At 41.9% G+C, this 26521-nt stretch overlaps 1 protein-coding gene across 4 annotated transcripts in view; it reads left to right on the top strand.

Annotated features, from left to right (window-relative positions):
- UBE2H (ubiquitin conjugating enzyme E2 H) overlaps positions 1 to 26521 on the top strand; it is a 109330-nt gene that overhangs the window by 27997 nt on the left and 54812 nt on the right. Inside the window, exons 1-2 of one of the 4 annotated variants that reach the window (XM_049894584.1) lie at positions 1 to 2423; positions 4491 to 4551. The exon at positions 1 to 2423 is cut by the window's left edge and continues 27890 nt beyond it. The exons of 2 other annotated variants lie outside the window; for them this stretch is intronic. In XM_049894584.1, the coding sequence (XP_049750541.1) occupies positions 2322 to 2423; positions 4491 to 4551 (163 nt within the window). In that variant the 5' untranslated portion in view covers positions 1 to 2321. Of the gene's footprint in view, positions 3782 to 4490; positions 4552 to 26521 lie in introns of all 4 variants that reach the window. One more of the 4 variants, XM_049894587.1, reaches the window with a different exon arrangement.

Raw genomic sequence — 26521 nt, forward strand, 5'->3', positions numbered from 1 at the left:
GTTATTAGGTGCCCTTAAGTCAGTTCCGATTCATAGCAACCCTGTGTACAACAGAACGAAACACTGGCTGGTCCTACACCATCCTCACAATCGTTGCTGTGTTTGAGCTCATTGTTGTAGCCACTGTGTCAGTCCATCTCATTGAGGGTCTTTCTCTCTTTTGCTGACCCTCTTAACTTACCAAGCATGATGTCCTTCTCCAGGGACTGGCCCCTCCTGATAACGTGTTCAAAGTATGAAGTCTCACCATCCTTGCTTCTAAGAAGCATTCTGGCAGTACTTCTTCCAAGACAGATTTGTTCATTCTTCTGGCAGCCCACTATATGTTGAGTATTCTTCACCAGCACCGTAATTGATACGCATCCATTCTTCTTTGGTCTTCCTTATTCATTGTCCTGCCCTTGCATGTGAATATGAGGCTGTTGAAAATACCATGGCTTGGGTTAGGTGCACCTTAGTCCTCAAAGTGATGTCTTTGCTTTTTAACACTTTAAAGAGGTCTTTTGCAGCAGGTTTGCCCAGTGCAGTACATTGAAGACCGTTCTTCTGTGGACATTGATTGTGGACCCAGGTAAAATGAAATCCTTGACAACTTCAATCATTTCTCCATTTATCACGGTATTGCTTATTGGTCCAGTCGTGAGGATTTTTGTTTTCTTTATCCTGAGGTGTAATCTATACTGAATGCTGTAGTCTTTGATCTTCATCAATAAGTGCTTCAAGTCCTGTTAACTTTCAGCAAGCGAAGCTGTGTCATCTACATATCACAGTTTGTTATTTTAAAGTTCGAGGCTGCAGATGAAGAAACTTTCCACCGTTTAGTAAAATGGAGCCACGCTACCAGTTTTTGTCTCTAAGGAGTATGTTTCTAGAAACTGTACATCCCACCACTCCTTTAAAAGTTAAAAAGGTTAATTTCATAACTTCAGGGAAAATCGTTGCTGCCTGTGACTCAGACTGGAAGTTGAGGTGATGAATCTGTTGCTTCCTATGTGCCAGACACAATAAGAACAGTGGGACAGCTGACGTTTGAGTACAGTGTCGCCAGGCACTGTGCTTTTAGCCCTTTACACAGCTTATTAATCCTCAGAGTGACCTGGAGAGGTAGGAACTCCTGTTGCCATTTTTCCTGTTTTACAGGTGAGAAACCTGAGGCTTAGGCCCCAATCTCATGCCAAGTGAGCTGCAGAGCTGGGAGATCAACTCAGGCTACCTGAGTCCAAATCACTAAACACTGCAGTATTAGTACTGATAATTCCCTGAATGGTGTGACAAGGAGGATGGTCTTATTTCCCCCAGGGAGCAGGATCAGAGAAGATAAATAATTTACTGTCTTACAGCTAGTCTTGAAACCAGAATTCAAACCTGGGTCAGTTTGAAGGGAAAGCCTGTGTTCTTTCCACTGAGTGGATCACATTAACTCTTAGGGTATGTTACTGTAATATCTGATTTTTAAAGATCTTTTTTATTTCTTGCGTTGGTTGCCTTCAGTTTGTAGAGGAGGTTGTTTAAAAAGTTCCTTTGTGAGGTGGTTGTTTGGAGTGCGGAATACATTTTCTGCTGGCAGCAGTGCTGTACCTGGTTGTTGTTCCGGCTGTCCGAACAGAGCCTTTGGTGCACCCGATACACTTCGTCTCCTGAAGCCTGTGACACCAGCCTGGGTTCTGAGACCTGCTCAGAATTCACGGGAGGAAGAGAAGCAGATACGTGTCCCTAGCTATTTCTAGATTCCATTTGTCCTTTTACGGATGTTGTCTCACTTGGTGTGGGTAAGACCATAAGGCATGGGGTTGTGGTTAAATACAGAGGCTCCGAGGTCACACCTGGATTTCGATTGTGGCCTCATACTTACTGGTTCTCCCACCCACTCCCAATCTACCGGGAGAGCTGAGGTGAGGCTGTAGCCTCGAAGGCTCAGTTTCCTCATAATAAAATAGAGAGGATTGACTTTCCCCATGGGTTGTTGTGGGGCTTGAATGAGACAAATGTACCTTAGGTACTCTGAATGGTGTCTGGACGTGATAAGTGCTCACAGAGGTGATGGAGACGGTGGTGACTTACTCTGCTGTGTGTCCATCCCTTTTATTCCAAAGCTTTTTGTAGACTGTGAGTGGAACATTCCGAACTGGATACAAGGTCAAGTTTGGGAGTCCCGTTATTTTGTTTTCACCTGCAAACCAATAAATTGACTGGTGATTTAAATACTGTACCATCAAATTGTATGTTGTAAATTTTGATATAATTTTTAGACCTAGACTTTACCTGGAAATACACTTGGTTGTGTTGAACAGGTATTAAGGATTGAGCTTAAATTTTGATGAATGTCTTCAGTGTTTAACTGCTTTTATGAGCCTTTCAAGTTTTTGTTGTGTTTAAAACATATTTATACTTTTTCTTTTTGCTTCTCAGGTGGAGAAACTGAGGTAGGAAGTAGGGATGGGCTTTGCCCAAGGGCTAAAGGAGGGGTGGACAAACTTTATCTGTAAAGGGCCAAATAGTAAATATTTTAGGCTTCGTGAGTTATACGGCCTTTGTCCCCTGCTCACCTTTGCCTACTCTACTCTTCCCTTGTAGCAGGAAAGCAGCCATAGGTGGCACGTACATGGACAGGCTTCTGATAAAATCTGGTTTACAAAATAAGACAGGAGACCATAGTTTGCAGGCCCACAGACTGAAGGAACATTCTCATTTCTGTCTCATCTGAAAGCACTACCCTCATCCAGTATCTCCCTCTGCCTGTTTATTATAGCCTGGTTTTCCCTTGGGCTTCATCCTCAGCCCTCTTTTCACATAACACATCCACAGGTGAGCTCATCCTTTCTTGTAAACTCCTATATTTGCGTCTTCAGTGGAGCTGGTTCCCAAATTCCACCTTAGGGTAACTCCTGCCCTCCAAACATCTCTCCAAGAACGTTCCCAGCAGGCCCTTAAAACAAGTCCAGTACTGAATTCAGTACTTTATTCCCCAGACTCAGGCTGTAGCCTTGTTTTTGGTTCACTCATCTGTTGCCCAAGTAAGAAACCAGCGTGTCCCCTAACTCCTCCCTTATCCTGTTTGTTCTGCCCTCCTCTCTCCGCTTTTCCCATTACTGCTTCCTTCAGACCCTCAGCATTTTACCTGGTCTGTTGGAAATGATCTCTCCTCTCAGGGCCCTCAGCATTTAGTTTAGTCCCTCTCTCCTTCCAGTCTGCTTTTCATTTTGCTGCCAGAGTGGTCCTATTTTTAGTATATCTGATCATGCCACTTCCTGCTTAAAACCCCTCTGTTGTTCTTCAGCGTCTGTGGTTTACAGCCTGACTTTTATGTCTTGGTATAAAACTCTCTTGGTTAGAGAGGGACCTGAGGCCTCTCCCTACCTAGAGGTCCCAGTGTAGTGCTGTGCCCACCCTCAGTGCGCTGGCCTTCCTAAAGTCAGCTTCCTGACTGCTGTGCTAAGTCCTTTCTCTCCTGGCTAATTTCCGTTCATTTTTCCCTGTTCATCTCAAGCTTCGCATCTTCCTCAGAGCCTTCCTTGACACCCCATCCTCCATGTTGGGCTCAATGCTTTTCCTGTCTCGCGGTATGCACTAGTGGCACCCTTTGTTTCCGTCCCAGAGAGCAGCTACCACTTTACAATCAGCTGTTCTTGTGGCTCCTGCCCTCGCCGCTGCTGAGCTGCTCCTTGGAGGACAGATCCTGTGTCTTTTATCCCGTTGTTCCCAGCTCCTAGAACTGTACATTGTACGTTAGGACTTGGACATTTTGAAGAATGAAGGGAGAATGGTAAATATCAGCAAAGAGGTAGGACCACAGGTACACTTTTCTCTCTCTCTCTGAGGGTTATTATCTCTACTCTTCAGGGGAATTAGAGGCCTAAGGTAGTTGCAGGGAAAAGGAATATCCTTGTGCCAGGGTGTGTGGTACAAGAATGCTTAGTGGATAGGCCTGGACCTCAGAACTGCCCCCTTGTATGCCCTTCACAGCCTGCCAACTCCCTCCCTAGAGCAGTGCTCTTAATGTGGGGTATAGATCAGAAGCTCGTAGGGTGCCTCATGAAAATCCACTGATGGATACCAGCCTCCTCCCCCAGTTACTAATGGGGCCGGTGGATGTCAATACCCTGGTGATTCTTATACACATATATTTCTTCTTCCCACTTCCAGTCATATTTTCCACCCTGTATTTTCTCCTTGTTCCTTCTATTGCTTAGTTCTTCTTGGCCGTTTTTCCTATTGCCCTTCCTCTGAGAGGGAGGGGCTCCAGTTGCATTGAGGTTCAAGGAATGAAAGTGCACAGCTCAGTGCATTTGCACTGGTGTAGGTGAGGGTTAATATTCTGAAGTGAAGGTAGTGCACCTCAGTACAAATGGGAAATTACATTCTGACTTAACTTTTGGAATAAAACTCAAGTCTGTTAGTTAAGGACTCATGGAGTCAGACCTGCTGTTGAGAACATCCTCCTCTGCTTCTTTCCACACCGCTCACCTATCCCGTGTTTCTTGTCCTTGCAGATAGAGACCCAGGAACAGGGAGGTCTTTCTTTGGAGGAGCCTTGGGTTCGACCCCTGAAAGGTGGGTTGGCAAATGGGAAGGTGGTGCTAATTTGTGTTTCTCTGCCGCTAAATTAGAAGGGTTTGAAGCAATTACTTGCTTCATATTTAGAAGTACACTCTGCTGATTTTGAAACAGAACCTATGCAGGTAGTTAGCTAGAACCTATACAAAAGAAACCTCTTTTTTCTTCATAACTGCTTAGTAATCTATATGATAAATGAACCATTTTGCCTCAGAGATGTGAAATAGAAATCTATAAATGAATAGTTTTTTTTTTAATTGGACAAATATATTTGCATTTATTACAAAAGATCATTACATTTAATGCCAAAATAACTATGTTAAAGACATAGGAAACGATAAGAACATCACTTTGGGACTGGACAGAGGATACCATGTTGGCTGTCTTCATTTGTCTCTGAGGAAACAAATCAAACTCTTCTCCATTCTATGTTCTGGATTTTCTTACTCCCTGGGTTTGGGCTGGGTGCAGCCAATATGAACAACTACATGAGACTGGCAAGAGAAAATGTGGTTCTTGGGGTCTTTATTCCTTTGGCTTCTTCCCTTCAGTGTCATCCAAGGATGACTGAAAAGAAGACACTGCTTTCTTCAGGCAGTTCTTTCCACACTGCTCTGTTTCGCTGGGTTCTGGTCACAACTCTATCCTTGTCACTTCAGACATGGGCTGGCAACGGCTCCCCTTGCTATTGTTAGCCCTCAGATTCTGCACTATCCCTTGTGGTTTTCTTTCTTTCTTCCTTTTTTTTTTAATAATTTTTATTGAGCTTTAAGTGAATGTTTACAGATCAAGTCAGTCTGTCACATATAAACTTATATACACCTTACTCCATACTTCCACTTACTCTCCCCCTAATGAGTCAGCCCTTCCAGTCTCTCCTTTCGTGACAATTTTGCCAGTTCCTAACCCTCTGTATCCTCCTATCTCCCCTTCAGACAGGAGATGCCAACACAGTCTCAAGTGTCCACCAGGTACAAGTAGCTCACTCTTCATCAGCATCTCTCTCCTACCCACTGTCCAGTCCCTTCCATGTCTGATGAGTTGTCTTTGGGAATGGTTCCTGTCCTGGGCCAACAGAAGGTTTGGGGACCATGACCGCCGGGATTCCTCTAGTCTCAGTCAGACCATTAAGTATGGTCTTTTTATGAGAATTTGGGGTCTGCATCCCACTGATCTCCTGCTCCCTCAGGGGTTCTCTGTTGTGCTCCCTGTCAGGGCAGTCATCGGTTGTGGCCGGGCACCATCTAGTTCTTCTGGTCTCAGGATGATGTAAGTCTCTAGGTCATGTGGCCCTTTCTGTCTCTTGGGCTCATAGTTATCGTGTGACCTTGGTGTTCTTCATTCTCCTTTGATCCAGGTGGGTTGAGACCAATTGATGCATCTTAGATGTCCGCTTGTTAGCATTTAAGACCCCAGACGCCACATTTCAAAGTGGGATGCAGAATGTTTTAAGTGAATAGTTTTTGAAAGTGAAGTTGTTAAGAGGAAGTTTATCTTCTCACAGTAGGGTTTCTCCAGGAAGCCCTCTTTTTTGAAATGCAGCTAGTTTGATCTTGGAAAGCATATTCCATTAAAAAATAAAATATATATATATATAGGCCCATACAGTTAGCCTGTACTATAATGGAATGAATGCTGGAATTTTCTGTGCACTTTCACCATCAATTGATGTTAGTCTCAGGCGAACACGCAGTGGCCAGAAAACCTTGACTGAGAGATGAAAACAAAGATTTTTACCTTATTCATAGGTACACTTTAGTTTTTAAAACTAATAAAATATTAAGACTCTTAAAACTTAATACTTTTTTGGTAACCATCCACCGATGGCAGGATTAAGAAGTGGTGCTTCAGAACTGTATCCTTATTTTAAGTTAGAAGAAATGCCGAGGGGCTCTTCATTTAGTGCCATATTGTATTAGACCTTGTGTGGAAATGACACAGTGGTGTGCTAGTGAATGTTGAGCGTCCCACTCTCTGCACTTGAGGGTTCCCAGGGTGTGAGTACTCCGCCATGGCTGAGCTCCGACGACCAGTGTGCTGCCAGTCAGCTTGAAGTTGGGAAGAGCTGCGAATCACCACCTGGCTCAGCACAGCGGTGCATTAACTTCAGCGAGCAAGCGTTCAGAATTTTACAGCCTGTATTTTTAATACTTAGCTCATTCCTGTCTTCACCTTAACCTTTGTTTTAGATTGGCCTTATTGAGATATAATTTATATGCAATAAAACCAAAAATTTTAAGTGTACAACTTGCTGAGTTTTGGCAAATGTGTACCCCACCACAGTCATAATGGAGAACATTGCCATGACCCCTTTAGTGCAGTCGCCAGATTAATTTTTCCGAAGTCTTGCTTTGTATCCATCATCCAACGGTGCACAAAACTTTCACTGATTATATACAAAACTCTGGCCTGGCCCTGTACATCTTGCCTCTTGTCTATTTCTCTGGCCCATCTACCACTACCTGGCTACACGAGCCTCTTATTCCAAGACAACGGATCTGCTGGTCCCAGCCCAGCCCTGCACCTGTGCTTCACTCGGGTCTGTGCCCTTGCTGCAACACTCGCTTTTACCTCGAGTTCCTTCTTGCCCAGACTGGCTTGCCTTTCCTTTGAAGTTGGCTCAGGCCCCATTTTCTTATATAATCTAGTCTTTAGCGATTACTCCCACATCTGACCTATCATACCACTTATTTGATACTTCACTTTTGCAATGTGTACTGAAATCCCAGGTTTTTTATGGGGTTGTTTGGTCTTCTCCTACAAATTTGACCATGTGATAGGGCAAAAAGTGTACTGCACTTAGCTTTGCTAAAAAAAAAAAAAACTTTTAGTAATGGTTCTTGATGACAATTTTCGGTGGCTTTCCCTACTCTGAGCCACAAATTCAGGGACACTTCAGGCGAGGATGTGCTGTGCTGCATTGTGGACCACTCAGCCCGAAGGGCTGGTTTGTCAGAGTGGATATGGGCACTAATTTTGGTCAAAACCAGTGTTAGTCATTAAAATGCACATTGGAGCTTTTACCTCTGCTTTGAACATTCATCCAGGGGTGTTTAGCCTCTTGGACTTCGGACTCTTGGCAAGGATTAAACATTTAAATTAGGTCCCAAAAGAAAATTCTTTGTTCCCTTCAACCAGGTTATTTTACTTTTTTGAAGTCCTGGTAAGAAGTCTGTAGGGTGTATCATTGATTTCCTTCCTGTCCCAGGAAGCCATATTATGGTATTCTGAAAGAACGTTTGTGTCTTTTTCAGTAACTTCACTATGAGCAAATTGTTTTCCTTTCCATTTTAAAATTTGTATTTTCCCTGTTTAAAAAAAAAATGTAGATTTAGTTGTTGAAAGCTGACATCGAATGGTAACCTACCACATACTTCCAGAACTATTCTAGATGCCTGTCTCTGTTTCTCCTCAAATTTCCTCTCAGGTTCCTCTTCTTGCAACCTTTAAACATTTGTTCCTCAGGGTTCCATAGTTGGTCCTCATCTCTTGTTAGTTGACATACTTTTTTGTGTGTAATTTCAACTCTTTCATCACCCAAATACAAGTGTCTCCAAAATTTGAATTTCATACCTCTTTTTTTTTAAGCTCCAGTCTTGGATGACCAAATGCGTTCCTGACAGCTCTTTACGGCCCTCCCGAGACCTCAGCTTCAACGCATTCTAAATGGAACGTTGCTAAGTCTTTTTCCCTCTCTTACTGAATGGCGTTACCATCCATAAATAACTCAAGCCAAAACCTTAGACTCATCCTTGACTTGTCCCCCTTTCCTCACCTTCTGTATCTATCGGGTCCACCTCAAACATTTCTCTTACATGCTTTTCCTTCTCTCTGTTTGAGGTCAGGCTGCCCTCTTCCTTTGTTGGTGGGAGAGGGAGTGTCTTTCCTTCCTCTAAGCAGGTTTTCTTCCCTGGCCTCAGATTAACCAAGCTTATGAGTCCAAAGGGTAAAATTGAAATGCCAGTGTATAATTTTCAGTGTGTACCTGTGTGTTTTCTCCCCACAGGCAGACATAGCTGGGCACCTGTTCCATAGCTAGAAGGCTATGTGAGAAGGAAACAGAACAAAAGCAATGAGATGAACCAAGTGTTTAATGTTAATGGCCTGATGTAATCAGGTGATACCATCTTCTCATACTAGAGAGAAGTCTGTTGTTACCAGAAAACTCAGGTCTGTGGGCAAAGGCTTCTTCTCCCCACCCAGTTGCTTCAGTGGCCCCTGCCAGCCTTGGTCTAATTCTTCAGTGTGCTTACAGGGCTGATCCTTTTTGTCAGATCCCTTTCTTTACACGTATGAGTACATTAAATCTGACGACACTTGAATCTTGCTACATGGTGGAAACCAAGCTTTCTCTTTCAGATGGCGTGCAGCCCTCTCCTTTTGGTCATTATATGTGGCCATCTTATTTCATGTGTTTGGAGAAAACCTCATCATAACTGCCATGTATGAACAAATACCTCAGGCTCAGCAGGCACTGCCACCTCCTTAAATGCACCCTTTTCTTTCCTGGCCCACCTATGTAAGGAGCATCTTCCTTAGCACCCACTGGGTAACCCTGATCATAACACTTCTTCATGCTTGGTAATCGTTCCATGTCAGTTTCCCCACCAGACCTGGAGCCTTCTGAGGGCAGGCTCTCTCTTCTTCCTGGATCCCACTGTCTGACGGAGTGCCAGGCACTGGGCTAAGTGCCAGGAATAAAATGAAGAACAGGTCAGATAAGGTTTCTGACCTCTTGGCGCTTGAATTTTGTTGGAATGGGGAGAACTTACAGTAAGACCTATAAAGCAATAGACAGTAGGTGAGGTAGAGAATAATTGGGGGCTTGGAGGCGGTTGTTCTTCGGGTGACCAGACCCGTCTCTAAGGAAGTGACATTTTAAGACACACTGTAAATGATAAGAAGCAGCAAGCTATTTGTAGAAACAGGGAAGTTGGGGCTAGGCAGAAGAAATAGCTATGGCAAAGGCCCTGAAGAAGGAGAGAGCTTGTTGTGTTTTAGGAAATGAAAGAAGACCAGTGTGTCTGCGAAAAGTAGAGAGATATACCGTGCCAGTCATTGTGGGTCTGAATGAGTAAAATTAGACAGCTGTTAGTACAGTGATTAATACAGTGGTTCACATAGGCTAAGGTTGTTCGCAACTAATACTTGGTTGTATGTTAGAACCTGTGTTCTGAATGTTCATTTTGCATAATGTTAATATTCACAAATAATGACTGAAAGAAAACCTAGGATTTCAGTCTTAGGTGAAACGTATCCTGCAATTGACCAGACTCTTATAGGAGGTGCTTTTCCTTGCTTGAACATCTATCTTCTAGGGTGCCCGTAACATAGCCAGATAAGCCTTCTGTATCATACTAAGAATTTCCACCTAGCCTTACTTAGCACTGTTAATTTTTGCTGGTTGATCTACTAACTATTTTAGGTCAACTGTTGGAATAAATACTACTCATTTAGTGCCACGTTCTCATCTGAAACCCAATTCAGGATCAGCACAACCACATTTTTTAAACTTGCATGAGTACAGTTTTCTAATTAATGTTGATTGAAGTTTTTAACTTATTTAAAATGCTTGTTTAGATTCTTTGTAAGGGCAAGGATTCCTCCCTTCCTTCCTACAAACCTGTTTTGTGTCTTCCACCTACTACTATGCAAATGCGTCACCAGGGTTAACTGGAAGCAGAATCCACAGTAGACAGACAGTGAGGAGTAGTTCTACTTCCCACCAACAGTCTTACCTTGGAAAGCATCACAACCTGGCAATTTCTTCATCTTTATAGTGTAAAAAATACCTGCACTGTAGGGTCAGTCTCTTGGCAGAAGCTTGGTAAATATTTGATCCCTGTTAATCCTTGGCTACCCAATGGGGCGAATATGATTGTCCCCACTTTTATAAAGGGGGGAAGGAGGGTAGCAGCAGGATTAAGAAGAACATTTTACTTCCTCTAGCTGGTGGTCTTAAACTTTCGTGTGTGTACTAATCCCGGACGATCTTGTTAGCATGCAGATTCTGATATAGGTAGTCTGGAATGTGGCCCAGTTTCTGCATTTCTGAGTGTCCTCACTTGTGTAACTAGGCCCTAGGCTGCTTACCTAGAAAGTGATGGGGCTGGGCCTCAAACCAGGTTTGCTCTGCTACAGAGCCTTCCACTATACAATAGAACCTTCCAACTCTCATGAGTGGGACAGGGGTTTTATTGGGGGACTTGTATGTTAGTTGGAGCCTTGGTGGCATAGTGGTGAGGAGCTCGGCTGCTAATCAAAAGGTTGGCAGTTCGAATCCACCAGCTGCTCTTTGGAAACCCTATGGGGCAGTTTTACTCTGACTTACAGGGTTGCTATGAGTCGGAATCAACTCGATGGCAACAGGTTTTTGGTTTTGGTATGTTAGTTATTCAGTAATTCATTAGACTCGTAAGAATCTGAAGTTGTATTTTATTCATTTATTCAGCATTTCCTCAGAACCTTTTATGCGCTGGCTCCCTTATTAAATACTTTAAAAGGAGTTGTCCGTTGCTTTCAAGACAATTCCTACTCGTGGCGACCCACTGTGTGTGGAGTAGAACTGCTCTGTAGGGTTTTCAGTGGTTGTGACTTTTTGGGAGCAGATCCGCCAGGCCTGTCTTCCAAGGCACCTCTGGGTAAACTTGAACCACCAGCCTTTCTCGGGTGGTAGTCAAGCATTTAACAGTTTGCACCACCCGGAGACTCCCTTTTAAAGGAGTAGGGCTAGATGAAAAGGGGTATTACTGAGTGTTGTCTATTGGACAGTTACTTGGTGTCTCATCACCTTAAACTTAATATTCCCTGTATTACTCTGATCTTCCCCCCAAACCTGTCCTCCTGCCCTTTTTTTTTTTGTTGTTGTTGTTAGAATAGCGTGTCATCATCTACCTCATCTGCCAGACCGGAATCACCAGATGCTCTTTGAGTCCTCTCTCTCCCTCACATGCAGTTAGTCATCAAGTTCTTTCAGATCTTAGAAATCCCAGTGAGATGTGGCTGCCTCCTCAGCCTGTTGCTGCTTGTCAATTCTTACCTGTCCTTGTGCCCCAGTCCCGCTGCCTGCCTCTCTCCTGACCCAGTCCCCCTGTGCAGTGTGGGATCTGCGGTGTCTGGAGTTCATCTTCCTAAAGCAAACACATCTGAGTGTGCGGCTCCCCTCCTCAGCGCCTCCACGGTCTCCAGGATGGTTAGAGCACATACCTGAACCAGACTGCCTGGGTTCAGATCCTGACTCTACAACTAACTGTCTGTATGAGCCTGTCTTTGTCATCCTTTCTCTCCTGGGTTGTTGTGAAGACAACAGTGCATGTCAAGGCTTAGAGGGCTCTCTCAGCACCTTGACGTGCTGGGCAAGGATGAGCTCTTGTTAATATTTGTGCCTTGAAAGGGGAAGTAGCAGTTTAAAAAATTGGGAAAGGGCTGCACCAGCATGCCATCTTTGGGGCAATTTACAGGCTAACAGTCCTCTCTTTAGCAGTTGCTAACATGAGTATAATAAGGACTTAAGCATACTAAGGTAAGCAGTTACTTATGTAGGATACTTTTCTCAGGATTGAAGAGACATAATTTCAGCTTGGTAGGTTAGAAACTAAGATAGTAGTTGTTAGCTGTTGTTGAGTTGGCCCCCAATTCACAGTGACAAAATACTGCCCAGTCCCATGCCACCCCCATGATTGATTGTAGGTTGGACCGTTGTGAACCATAGGGTTTTCACCGGCTGATTTTTGGAGGTAGCTACCCAGGCCCTCTTTCCTAGTCTGTCTTAGTCTGGAAGCGCCACTGAAACCTGTTCAGCATCATAGCAGCACTCAAGCCTCTACTGGCAGATGGGTGGTTGGCTGCACATGAGGTACATTGGCCCAGAGTTGAACCCCAGTCTCCCACTTGGAAGGTGAGAGTTCTACCACTGAACCACTGGTGTCCCCTAGACTGACAGGTGTACCCTTTGAATCTGAGGATACTGTTTTTGGAGTAGTTATGATAATAGCAAATACTGAGCCTTTCCTTAATCCTGTGATGTAGTTACTATTATTCCCTTTTACAGTGAGGAAACCAAGGCCCAGAGAGGTTAAGTGACCTGCCCAAGACCTGTGGCAAGTAATGATGAAACTGAGATTCCCACTAATGAGCCCACTCTCCTAACTGCTAGAATTCTACCAGTTTTAGTGTGAAATCTCTATTCTTTTAGGGAGGGGCAGGTCTGAAACTGGATAATTTTGTGAAGTGGGATTGTAGAGAGGTTAATGGGTTCTAGGACTTTTCGGTTTTGGATTTTATTGGGTAGATAATGCTGAAGTTGAGTGCTTTCCATTTCTTTAAAAGTGATGTTAATTTTTTTTTTTTGTAGTAAAATACAACAAAATTTGCCATTTTAGCAGTTTTTAAGTGGACAATTCAGTGGCATTAACTACATTTACAGTGTTGTGCAACCTTCACCACTGTCTACTTCCAAAACTTTTTCGTCAGCCCAAACAGAAACTCTGTCCCCATTAGGCAATAACTCCCCATTTCTCCCTGCCTCCAGCCCCTGACAGCCTCTCAGCTACTTTCTGTCTCTCCAAATTTGCCTCTTGTAGCTATTTCGTGTAAGTGGACTCATCGTGTTTTCCTGTCTGGTTTATTTCAGGTAGCATGATATTTTCAAGGTCATGCATCATATAATGATACATGCTGTAACACGCATCAGATCTTGATTCCTTTTTATAGTTGAATAATAACTCCATTATATGGAAGTGTCTCATTTTGTTTATCAGTTGGTGGACACTTCGGTTGTTTCCACCTCTTGGCTCTTCTGAATAGTGCTGTAATGAACATTGTTGTACAAGTATCTGTTTTTGTTTCTGCTTTCAATTCCTTTTCTGCCCAGGTTCTGGAGTTAACCTATTCCATGTGTTAAATGAGATTTGATTGGCATGTCTTGTCTTTGAGGTAGTTAATGAAAGGTACTTCATGTCTTGGTGCCTTTTTGTTAATGAAACCTGATGGCTGCCTTCACATGCAGGTGTTCTGTTAGAGAGGCAAGGAAGAAGTCCAGCAGGGTGGATCCCTGTGAAAGTCCTGGTTTCCCACTGGGTGCTCTAGCAGGGCTACAGTCGACCTGTTGAACAGCAGGAGAGAGGGAGTGCACTGGACTGATGGCAAGTGGAGAAGCATTTGAAGCTGAACTTTGTTTCACTTTAAACAATACCAGTATTGGTGAGAAGAAGAGGAAGCCCAGTCAGCTCAGTATGATGGTGGTTAGAAAGTAACTAGATGCAACTCTTTTTGAAGGGCATTTAAATACTATATATCACGTTAGGTATAAATTGCTTGACTCAGAAGTTTTTACTTTTAAGAATTGCAGACAGATACTTGAAAAAGTAACGGAGACCCTGGATGGCACAAATGCTTAAGTGATCAGCTACTAGCCAAAAGATGGGAAGTTCGAACCCACCCAGAGGTGCCTCAGAAAAGAGGCCTGGCGATCTGCCTCCAAGAGGTCACATCCTTGAGAACCCTGTGGAGCAGTTCTACGCTGCACACACTCGGTCACCGTGAGTCTGAATCGATGACAGCTAATAACACTTGAAAAAGTATACCAAGAGACCTGTACTGGAATGTTTACTTGTTAACACTGTAACAGGGAAAAACCGACAACTACCTACCTGTTCACTAATGGAGGATTAGTTAATTATGGTGCTTCTGCATTGTACAGGTATTATTAAAAAGCGGGGTTGGGGGGAGCTTAGCTCTCTATGTCGTGATAAAGACGTCCTCCACATAGTGGAGAAAGGTGTTTACAGAACCGTTTGCACCTGTGACTGTGTGTAAGTGAGCCTGTGAATGTGTGTGTATAAACATGTCTGTGTAAAGGGCGTCAACAATAGTAGCATCTGGGCAGTGGACTATCAGGCTAGGGGGTGGGAAGCTGCTCTAGGCAGTAAAACAAGGTCCAATTCACTTCTTCACCTGATCCGCTGAGGTGAGTTTAGTTGGATTGAAAGGCGCTCTCTTTCTTGCAAAGGCGACTCTCAGAACTGCACCTGACCCCTGCTTGCAGCAGCCTCAGTCTTTGTGTCTCACTTAGTGGCACCTGAGCCAGTCGGGCCTGCTTCTCCCCGTGATGCAAAACACAAGAGATGGAAATGCAATAGTTTTGTCACCTTTTCGATGCCAAATTTTCTTACTATATATACACCCGCTGTTGTGAGTATCTAGGTTTATTTTTTTCCTGTTTTGCTAAAGAACTTTGATTTTTTTTTCACTGTTTATTCAAGAAGCGCTCCCTGAGAAACTTGATTTTTTTTCCCTTTCCATACTTCATAACAATATGGCCGTTATTATTCTCTTAGTGTTTATGCATTTTTAAGTCTCACACCTCAGCTTACTTTAAATCATGAGGCTAACTTCCGTATCACTGTCTTAATTGTACCTGAGCACCCATTTCTTACCATGTTGTAATCATCTCTATGGGTCTCGAGCTCGCAGTCTTCTAGTGCGGCAAGAAAGCATCCTCGCTGGACGCTGCCACCTGTTTACTTGTATGATGCTTAAAATAGCCCTGGTCACTCTTGTTGCTGTATCACATTGCACATGTTCATATCTCTGCCTCTTGGTACTTTCCAGGGTTTTCTGCTTATTTAATCATACTGGGGTTATTTTCTTACAGTAGGGTGTTTCTCAGGGCTTCAGATCAGCTCAAACTAGTTCAGTCATGGCCAACAAAGTAAAACTGGAAGAGACCCAGATTGTTACGATGTGGGTGATCCAGAACAGTAACCAGAATGGGAAAAATTTCGGGTGGAAGCCCTGCAGTGGTAGACTCAGAAGAGGTGTATGTAGTGAGCTCTTTCAGGAGCCTGATGCATGAGATTGGACCATGGAGAGTGACACAATCAAAGTTCCTTAGTAAGCCACCGTCTTTGAACAGGCCACCTCTACTCAAAATAAGAGATTGGTTGCTATGCAATGTGTATGCTGCCCTTGTTTTCTGAGAGAAAGATTATGTTTCTAGCAGGGCTTTGACCTGTAATTTTTCCTGTTCCAGTTATTGTCCTGATTCACCCAAATTTAAAAAATCCAGGCTTGTTCTGGTTTTCCTTCTTCGGCCATGACTAAACCGGGAAGAACCGGTTCAAAGCCCTGGTGTTTTCTTTAAAAGCGACCTTTTTTTTCCTCTGATATAAAGTTTTGTTTCTTCTGTTGTTTTCGCTATGGACTTTTTAAAAAAGCAACCCTTCAGTTTCTGTTGAAAGCTTTCACCCTAGTTCTTTGGTCCTAACTGGTCACCAAGATAATAAATAAAAGGCAGTTAATAAGAGCTACTTGAACATATTATCAAATAGAATATTTGCCTGTTAACTACCTTTTTTAAATAGTTTTGAAGCAGAATTTCAATTAAGAAGCCATGACTATTTTCCTTATCACTTTAGATTAATCTCTCCCTCCCTTTTTCACACCGTTGATCTAGACCTTTGTTAAACTTCCAACAGGTAATTGCTGCTGCCTTTCATAAGGCTTCTAAATGGGTGGTAGAAACCGGGCTCAGTTGAATAAAGGCATATTCATTTGTTTTGGAACACAGAGTTCTCTACATGGTGGATGGCACTTTAGCTTTCTTCTGTCCAGGGTTTCATCTGTAAGCATAGGTGAGGTTTTGCACCCCCCCCCCCACCCCGCATAAAGTCTTGGCAGTGATCTTGAACCTGTTACTTACTTCTTTGCATGGGTATTGCTTTTAAAAGGCCTAAGCCTGTATTGCTTTTTCCCCCACTTAATTTTTATGAAATCAGGGTGAGTGTTATTATGCCACTCAATATTTGACTCCTGCTATGCCTAATTTTATTTTTTTTATGCCTAATGAACATGGAGTAGTAAAGGAAACAGCAGGGGTTACTCATTCATGTTCTGGAAAAGAACCTGGGAGTGAGGAGGGAGGCACAGTGATTCGAGTTAGCAATGATTTCTTACCTATTTGTAGGGGCAGACTCAGTTGTTTGTGTGTGCATGTGTGATATCTTTGCCCCTTTCCTCTGGGGTTACAGGCAGTTATATTTTAACTTGAAGGCATTGGTGGTTCAGTTGGTGGTTCAGCGGTAGAATTGTTGCCTTCCATGCAGGAGGCCTGAGTTTGGTTCCCAGCCAGTGCCCTTCATGCACAGCTGAGGCTTGTATGTTGCTATGATGCTGAATATGTTTCAGAGGAGCTTCCAGACCAAGATGGACTAGGAAGAAAGGCCTGGCAATCTACTTCTAAAAATCAGCCAATGAAACACAGTGGTCTGATCGACAACCAATCATGGAGATGGTGCAGGACAAGGCAGCATTTTGTTCCAGTGTGCATGAGGTCACCATGAGCTACAGGCCAACTCAATGGCAGCTCACGACATATTTGCATTTTAAAGAACTTGCTTTAAGAAATTCTCCTTCTTGAGATTACTGGAGTCATAAAATTAAGGTGGGGGAATAGCTGGTCTCTAGGAAGGAAGGCCCTTGACCTGGATTGTGGCCCTGGGAGTTTCAGTATTTAGCTCCGTGACTTTGAGCCGTGTTGACTTCTGTAAAAGATCATTTTCGGCTGGTCCACTGTTGTTCACCGTGTCATAATCTTCATCTGCTCAATGGGTACTACTACTTCGTATTAATTCTCACGGATTTGCAAATGTAATATACTGTATGTCACTATAGAGTGCCAAGGAAAATATTTCCTTGTGAAGTTATCACTGCTTGCTGTGAATAATTCACATATGTGATTAGAATGTCTGCGGCGGGGGTGGGAGGAGGTTATTAAACATTTAGCTTTATTCTCTCTTCATTGAGTGACATTGCAGCCTGTATGCCCGGTGTTAGAGTAATAACTGGTCTACTGCATTTAAAACAAAAAAAGGAAGTAATGATCTCAAAGATTCCCCAAGAGAACAACATTGGAAACACGAGTACCAAATACACTGCATAGATCTGCTACAAAGCCTTAAATTCAGCTAGGTAATACTCACCGAGCACCTCCTTTGTGTGAGCTTTGCACAAGGCACTGTGGGTGGCTCAGCAAAGAAGCATACAGCCTCTAGGTAGGACATTTTTAAAATAGATGTTTCTATTAGAATTTTGTAGACAGCCACCCACGTATTTGCATGTTTCTATATTATTTTTGGAGAAATTATATGTTGCTTGTGACTTGGAAGTTCTCAAGATTAGATGCTATTGTCATCCTGAAGGTTGTGATTCCTGTGTTTTTCTTCTCTTCCTCCTCGCCAGCCTACTTGATTAGGTAGAGTCTGCCCCTGGAACAACAGAGTTCTTGCCTTCCCTCTTCTAACTCAGGGACCGGGGTCTCGTCTCCCTCTATACCAAGGATTCAGGCCTAGAACCTCCCACCTTTGTCTCCCTTCTGAGGGAAGGAAACATTTCCATTCTCTAAGAAAATAATTTTCCAACTCCCTGAGAGTGGGGAGTTTTAATTAAGTACCAGGCTTCCTACCTTCTAAAATGTTTCAAAAAATTGTTTTAACACATTTTTTCTGGGTCGTTTGTTTGGATTTTCATTGTGGACTTGTTGATATGTCTGTAGTGGCTTGAGAATCTTGTAGGTCTTCCTTTCTTTCCTGCAGTTCAAAGGTGTATCCCGAGTTTGCAGATTGTAACCTCGGTATTTGACTAGGTGGTCGTTCTTTAACAGTGAAGTAGAGTCTGCTTCTTTCCATAAAAGTAGAGAGTAATCAGATATATATTGTCTTCTGTTTAAAAAAAAACAAAGATAGAGATTGGAAAGTAAATAAAAGTAAATAAATGCTTTAATTTATTTTCATTATAAATATTTTCAAACACACAAAATTAGAGATTAGTGTAATGAATCCCCATAATAGCCTGATTCAAATTCTGTAGTTAACAGTATTTTTCTCATGTATCTATTTTTCTCTGTTCTTTCTTCTTGCTGAAATATTTTAAGGTAAATTCCAAACATTTTCATTTGACCCCTACTTACATCAGTACCTCTAAGTACCTCTAAGACATTTGGACATCTTTCTTAAATAACCATGAATGCCATTGTCACAGTTTAAGAATATAATTCTTTGGGAAGAAGATTTATTTTTAATATGCTGTCAGTTTTACCTTTGAATCAAGCTGTGATAAAGAAACCACATCGTGAAAACTAAGCTTATGATTAACCTTTTATGAGTTAGTCAGAGTAATAAATATCCTGTTTAATTAGCCTAAAATATACTGTGAATTTATGTACATATGTAAAGTTTTAGTTACAAGTAAACAGTGCATTATTGCCATAAAATTGCAAAGTAGTGAAGTTTATTTATTAATGAGCTACTTTCGTTTTATTGATAGCCTTCTGACTTTAAATATTTTGAAGTGCTTAACTGGAATTGGAACTGCTTTGTATTTCCTTGGTCTCAGCTGGCATCAGTATTTTCCCCTCGTTCGTTTTTCTTTCTCTCTCTGTCACTTTTTCTGCAACTGAGTCATCTCTGAGTTTGAGTATCTGACTTTATAAATCTGCTTTTTTTAAACATTTTGTTGGGGGTGGGGTGGGACTTCCTGTATATCTTTCTGATACACTTCCTATTTTTAAAAACCTATTAGAAAAAAATATTTTTCTTAATTCATGACTCAATATTTGTTTCGAATTTTTTACTTTATTTTTTTTTAAGTTGGGTCGTAAAGTAATATATCCAAAGCTAAATAATAATGACAGTTTTTCCATTAAAAAAATATTTGCTTGGATTTTGCCAATCTTTACTTTGGTTTCCGATATGGAAGTTTTAAATGAAGCATAACACTTCAGGGGAAGAAAATCTCTTGTCCCTAAGGCTAGCCTGACTTATCTGCTGGCTGGTAATGAAAGTGCTTGCTGTTTAACCTGACTCTTAAATGTTTAACTAAATTTTTGACTATGTAAAGTTAAAAATCTCTATGCTACTTTTTACCTCTGAGATAATGAGTCTTAAATGTGTAGTGCCTGACAGGAAGTTGTCGAATTTTTGCTGGATTTGCTTCTGGACAATGCACATTTATTTTGAATAACTATATTTAAGTAGACGATACGTCTCTTACTTAGAGGTTAAGTTTGGCCACTCCAGCTAACTAACTCAGCCATAAATCTACAAACAGACAAGAAAACGACTCTAATCTCAGAATTATATATTTTACTCCTGGATGTATGGATCTTATGTTTCCTTCCTAGACTTTAAGCTTCTTGAAGGAGAGCTATTTAAAAGTGGTTTTTGTTTGCCTCATGGTACGTATGTGTGTGGGGCGTGTAGTACATTTAGTAAATTAGAAATAAAGCCTCCTTGATCTCCTGTGGGTTTACTAGATGTTATTTTAACACAGTATTCACCAAAATGCAACTTTAAAAACATTCCTATTAGTTCACGTGAAAAGTTTAAAAATATTTTTGAGGAATACAAGAGACAAAGCTGCTTAAACTCAGAAGAGAGATATTTCTCTTTTGTTGAAGATTGCTTTTGACATTGTATTATTGCCTCCCAGATTGAGATAAATGAATAAAAATATGCCCTAAATCTTTAAAATATGTATGGACTTCATCGCTGCTAGAAGCCGTTTTCCCCCTTTACTACCTTTTGTTCTTTTCCCTTTGCTTATTTTCTCAATAGTTTTTGTTATTTTTATGTTTTCCCTTTAGAATAAAAGGTCCCCCGTCCTGTAAAAGGGGAAGAGCGCTGACATACTATGGGGATTGCAACCAGTGTCACAAAGGAATGTGTGTGTAAATTTTTGAGTGGGAAACTAATTTGCGCTGTAAACTTTCACCTGAAGCACACTAAATTTTTTTTAAAAAAGACTACAGCCAAGAAAACCCTATGGAGTAGTTTATATTCTGTAACATATGGGGCCGCCATGAGTCAGAGTTGACTGGATGGCTGTGTGTTTTTTGGGGTTTTCTCTCTTTCTGTGGAGATCATATATAATTCCTTTGGAGTTTGGGCGTGCAGTTAAATCTAAGTGACAGCCACGACTCAGAGAACTGCCCTTCACCTGCAAAGTCTAAAGTTTCTTACTGCCTACCTCCATTTTCCCTAATGGGGACATTTCTCTCAGGAGGCTTCTCAGCCCACATTCAAGTAGGTTTTTCACGTGGTCGTTCCATGAGTTGCCCAGACATGTCTCCTGAGATTCAGGCTGGGACCCCTGTTGCAGTCATACTCCAAAGAAGCAAAATAGTCACTATAAAGAATGTTGCTTTAATAAACTTACTGTTGAAATGATAGTCATAATAATAATAAAAGGTCCCACCTCCTAATATGAAGAACACAAACCTTTACTGGTTTAACACCTTTTCTCCCTCTGTTTTAAATTTAGGATTTTCTTCTTAACCAGGCGCCTTTGGTATCGGACCCAAATCATTTTTCCTTTACTAATAACGTACGCACAGGGACATCTGTATTATTATTTTGCCCATAGGCTTTCTTTGTTGTAAAGGCACAAATCCATGCGCTTCTTCCAATGTGGTTGATTTTTCTTGGGTATCTTTATGAAGCTACTTAAATTTGATTCCCCCAGGATGTCACCCGTCTTGAAAGAGCCTTTTTCTCTTTCAATATGAAGTCTTGGTTTTCTTCAATACCAGATATCCCTGGCGGGAAAATGTTGGCCTCTTTTGAGAGGGGTATGGTAGTTCTTTTAAACCATTATGCTAGTTAAATGCTGATTGACACTTGAGACTACATTATTAGTTCTTTAGAACTTTTATTATGGAAAAATTCAAATATAAACAAAAGTAGAGAGGACGATATAATGAACCTCCACGTACTCTTTACTCAGGTTCTGTAGTTAACCAAATCAGGCTAATACTGTTTCTTCTACACCCCACAACCCCCAAACCCCAATTGGATTATTGTGAAGCAAATCCTAGATGTCATAGATTTTAGTTACAAAATAATTTATATCTCTAAAAGAGAAGATTCTTTATCAACATTACTCTTGAAAATATTTTATGTGGTATTTTTATATGGATTAAGACACTTGTTTATTTTACCAAGAAAACTAGGTAGTGGTGGTTGCTGGGTGTCAGCTGTCCTAGTGTGATTAATCTTAAGGAGACATGGAAACAGACCCGTCTGAACATGGACGGACGTACAGGCTGCTTCTACTGCGTTCTCCACAGAAGCACATTTCCCACCCCAGTGGCCCACTCGATGGACACAGCTCGGGGGAGGCCACCCTATTTTTATTTTATAAATTCTTCAGTCCTAGGTCCTTGACACAGTGGCACAGACTTAGTCTTTAGCGCCTTTCTAGGGTAAAAGTTTGTTGTGTGTGCCATCGAGTTGATTCCAATTCATAGCAACCCTGCGGGACAGAGTAGAACTGCCCCACAGGGTTGCTAGGCTGTAATCTTTACAGGAGCAGATCACCAGATCTCTCTCCCACAGAGCCGTTGGTGGGTTTGAACTGCTCACCTGTCAGCAGACAAGTGCTTAACCATTGTGCCACCAGCGTTGCTTGGTAAAAGGTTATTGTTGTTAGGTGCCATCAGATGGTTCCAGCTCACAGCTACCTTACTGGGCACAAGAGAACAAACTGCTGCCCAGTCCTGCAGCATCCTCGCAGTCTTGCTATGTTTGAGCCCATTGTTGCAGCCACTGTGTCAGTCTACTTTGCTGGTAAAAGGTGGTGTTGTCAAGTGCAGCCCAGTCCGTTCCAACTCAGAGTGACTTCATATGACAGAGTAGAACTGCCCCGTGGGCGCTTCTAAGGCTGTAATCACCGGGAGCAGGTCACCAGGTTTTTTCTTCCATGGAGTGGCTGGTGGGTTTGAACTGCCGACCTTTCAGTTAGCAGCCGACGGCTAACTGTTGGTGCTGCCAGGGCTCCTGGGTGAAAGATACAGAAGGACATGAAGCCTGGAGAAGCCACGCCCTAGCTTTAGTTTACCTGTCTTTATGAAAAAGGAGCCCTCGTGGCACGGTGATTAAGCACTCAGCTGCTAACCAAAAAGTTGGCGGTTCAAACTCACTAGCTGTTCTGCGGGAGAAAAATATGGCAGCCTGCTTCCATAAGGATTACAGCCTTGGAAACCCTATGGGGCAGATCTGTTCTGTCCTACAGGGTTGCCGTGATTCAGAATCCACAGCAACAGATTGTATGGAAATTTTCAGAACTACTTAAAAGTCACTTCAGTCCTGATGGAGACATTTTGCCAAGAATGTCAGTTATCTCTTGATGGTTTGGCATCAGCCTTTACATATTAGATTGTGTAATCATAATGCCATTCAGGGAAAATAAGGTGGCGGGTGGCTAGCCTTGTCAAAGTGACATGGACTTGGGCTCCTGGCACTATTTTGTGAATAACTTAGATAGGGAGTGAGTAAAATGTGATTTATGGCCTTAATTAACAATTTTTTTTACCAGAACAACGTTGGAAGAATATTTTCTATTTTTAAGCTTTAAAACAGAAAGTAATGAAGGAGCCTTCTAGTTAGTTGCTACCAGTCTCCTAGTCTCATGGTCTGCCAGCACATCTCAGAAATAAATCATTATTTTTGTCATTTTAGCCAGCCTCTCATTGCCTTCCTTGCCCTTGACTCTGAAGCAGAAAGGAGAAAGATACTCGTGGCCTGTACCATAAATACACATGGCAGCAGCAGCCAGGCAATTTTGTATTTTTGTGGCAAGTCATTCATTCAGTGGTATTGGAAGGACTTATTTTTAATTCAGCGTTTTTCTTTTGATGAAGCCTATTTTCCCATCTGATTTTGTCCCTGGACCAGTCTAAGGCAGCACAAATTTAGCACAGCTTCTACTTTCACAACCTTGGTGGAAGTTTTATTCACTTTGCTTTTAGCTTTGCATGTGAAGTGGCCTATGCGAACTCTTTACTCGATGGTGGTGGTGTTGGTGTTAGGTGCCTTTGAGTTGGTTCTAACTCATAGTGACCCTCTGTACACCAAAATGAAACACAACGGGGCCTGCACTGTCATCACGGTCATTGCTGTATTCGAGCCCGTTGTTGCAACAGCTGTGTCAGTCCATCTCGTTGAGGGTCTTTTTTTTTTTTTTTTTTGCTGACCTTCTGCTTTATCAAGCATGACGTCCTTTTCCAGGGACTGGTCCCTCCTGTTAACATGTCCAAAGTATGTGAGATGAGGTCTTGCCATCCTTGCTTTTAAGGGGCATTCTAGCTGTACTTCTTCCAAGACAGATCTCTTCCTTTTCTGGCAATCCGCGGCATGTTCAGTGCTTTTCACCATCACTGTAATTCAGAGGCATCCATTCTTCTTCTGTCTTCCTTATTCATTGCCCAGCTTTCACATGCATGTGAGATAATTGAAAACACTGTGGCTTGAATCAGGCACACCTCAGTCCTCAAAGTGATATTTTTGCTTTTTAACGCATAAAACAAGTCATTTGCAGCAGATTTGCCCAGTACAGTATTTCATTTGATTTCCTGATTGCTGCTTCCATGGGCATTAGTTATGGATCCAAGTAAAATGAAACCGTTAACATCTTCAATCTTTTTATCAGGTTGTTGCTTATTGGTCCAGCTGTGAGGATTTTTTGATTACTTTATGTTGAGTTGTAATCCATATTGAAGGCTGTAGTTTTGATCTTCATCAGTAAGTGCTCCAAGTCCTCTTCACATTCAGCAAGCAAGATTTTGGCATCTGCATATTGCAGGTTGTTAATGATGTCGCATTCTTCTTCGTACAGTTGAGCTTCTCAGAATATTTGCTCAGCATACAGATTGAATAAGTATGATGAAAGAATATAACACGTACCTTTTCTGACTTTAATCCATGCAGTATTCTCTTGTTCTCTTCGAAGAGTTACCTCTCGGTCTTTATTCAGGTTCCTCGTGAGCACAATTAAGTGTTCTGGAATTCCCATTCTTTGCAATGTTATCCATAATTTGTTATGATCCACAGAGTTGAATGCTTTTGCGTAGTCAAAAAACCTAGTAAAGATCTGTGTTAGTCATCTAGTGCTGCTATAACAGAAATACCACAAATGGATAGTTCTAACAAAGAGAAATTTATTCTCTCACAGTCTAGGAGGCTAGAAGTTTGAGTTCAGGGTGCCAGCTCCAGGGGAAGGCTTTCTCTGTCTGCTCTGGGGGAAGGTCCTTGTCATCAGTCTTCTCCCATCAAGGAGCTCCTCAGCGCAGGGACCCTGGATCCAAAGGACTTGGTGTTCTCCTGGTTCTTGTTTTTTGGTGGTATGAGGTCCCCCACCTTTCTGCTCACTTCTCTTTTATATCTCAAAAGAGATTGACTTAAAATACAACCTTTCTTGCAGATAGAGCCCTGCCTCATTAACATAACTGCTTGATAATCCCACCTCATTAACTTCATAGAGGTAGTATTTACAACACATAGGAAAATCATACCAGATGTCAAAATGGTGGACAGTCACACAATACTGGGAATCATGCACTAGCTGAGTTGACACACATTTTTAGGGGACACAGTTCAATCCATAGCAACATCTTTCTGGTATTCTCTGCTTTCAGCCAAGATCTATTTGACATCAGCAATGACATCCCTCACTCCACATCCTCTTCTGAATCCAGCCTGAATCTTCTGGCACTTCCCTGTCCATGTACTGGTGCAACCACTTCTAAATTACCTTCAGCAAAATTTTACTTGTGTGTGATATTAATGATATTGTTCAATAATTTTCACGGTCTGTTGGATTACATTTCTTTGGAATGGGTACAAATATCAATCTCTTCCAGTTGGTTCGTTGGGTAGTTGTCTTCCAGATTTCTTGGCATAGATGAGTGAGCACCTCCAGCACTATATTTAGAATGTATGTAAATGGAATCATATCGTATGTGCTTTTTTGTGTCTGGTTTCTTTCACTGTTTCACAGCTACGTCTGTGAAAACCATGCATCTAAGTGTATTCGTTTATTCTTTTTTAAATTGCTGTATTCCATTGGGTGACCATACCACAGTTTTTCCTTTCCATTGTTGGACATTAGATCATCTCTCGTTTTTGGATATTACAAGTAGTACTGGTGTGAACATTCCTGAACGTGTGTTTGGTGAACATAGAAATTTTTATCTGTTGGGTATATACCTTGGAAGGAGCCCTGGTAGCACAGTGGTTAAGTGCTTGGGTGCTAACTGAAAGGTTGGTCGTTCAAACCCGCCTAGTGGCTCCATGGGAGAAAAGACCTGGCGACCTGCTTCCTTAAAGATTATAGTATAGAAAATCCAATGGGGGAGTTCTACTCTGTCATTTTGGGTCAGTATGAGTTGAAAATGGACCTGATGGTACCTACCAATAACAACACACCTAGGGTAGCACCAGTGGGCACAGGGTACGCACGTTGCATTGTTGGTAGATCCTGCCAGCAGTTTTCCAAAGTGGTTGAAACCTTACCACACTACCGCTGGCAATGTATGGTTATTTTTAAAAAATACCTTCATAGAAGTGAAATTTGAATAGAAGAGTAAATTTATTTTAAGTTTTGAAATATAGTGCTAGATTTCTTCTCAGATGGACTCATTCATACACCCCTGAACACTAGGTTTTATCCAGCTTTTTCATTTTTATCAATTTATAGTGAAAAATATATCTTATTTTTAAACTTCTTTAATGAATTAAGATATACTCTTTGCCCATTTCGGTTTTCTTTTCTAGAATTGGCCTTTTCTTGGTTGGGGTGTTTCTATTTTCTTGTTGTTGTTCCTGCTTGATAATAACTCTGTGTAGAAAGATGGATAGTTTTTGTTGTGTTAACATTATTTTCTTCTTAGTTTCTCCTTTGTCTTCTTTTACAGTATAAATGTCTTTTAAATGTGTGTGTGTGCTAATCTTTTCCTTTAAGGCTTCTAGGCTTGGTGTCATTGTTAGGAAAGCCTTCTCTACCCTGCAGAGTATTAAATGGAACCCTGCTGGCTTAGTGGTTAAGAGCTCAGCTCTAACTGAAAGGTCAGCAGTTTGAATCCACCGCCTGCTCCCTGGAAACCCTATGGGCCAGTTCTACTCTGTACTATAGTTTG

This window comes from Elephas maximus, chromosome 8, assembly GCF_024166365.1.
Source record: "Elephas maximus indicus isolate mEleMax1 chromosome 8, mEleMax1 primary haplotype, whole genome shotgun sequence".
Classification (NCBI taxonomy): Eukaryota; Metazoa; Chordata; class Mammalia; order Proboscidea; family Elephantidae; genus Elephas; species Elephas maximus.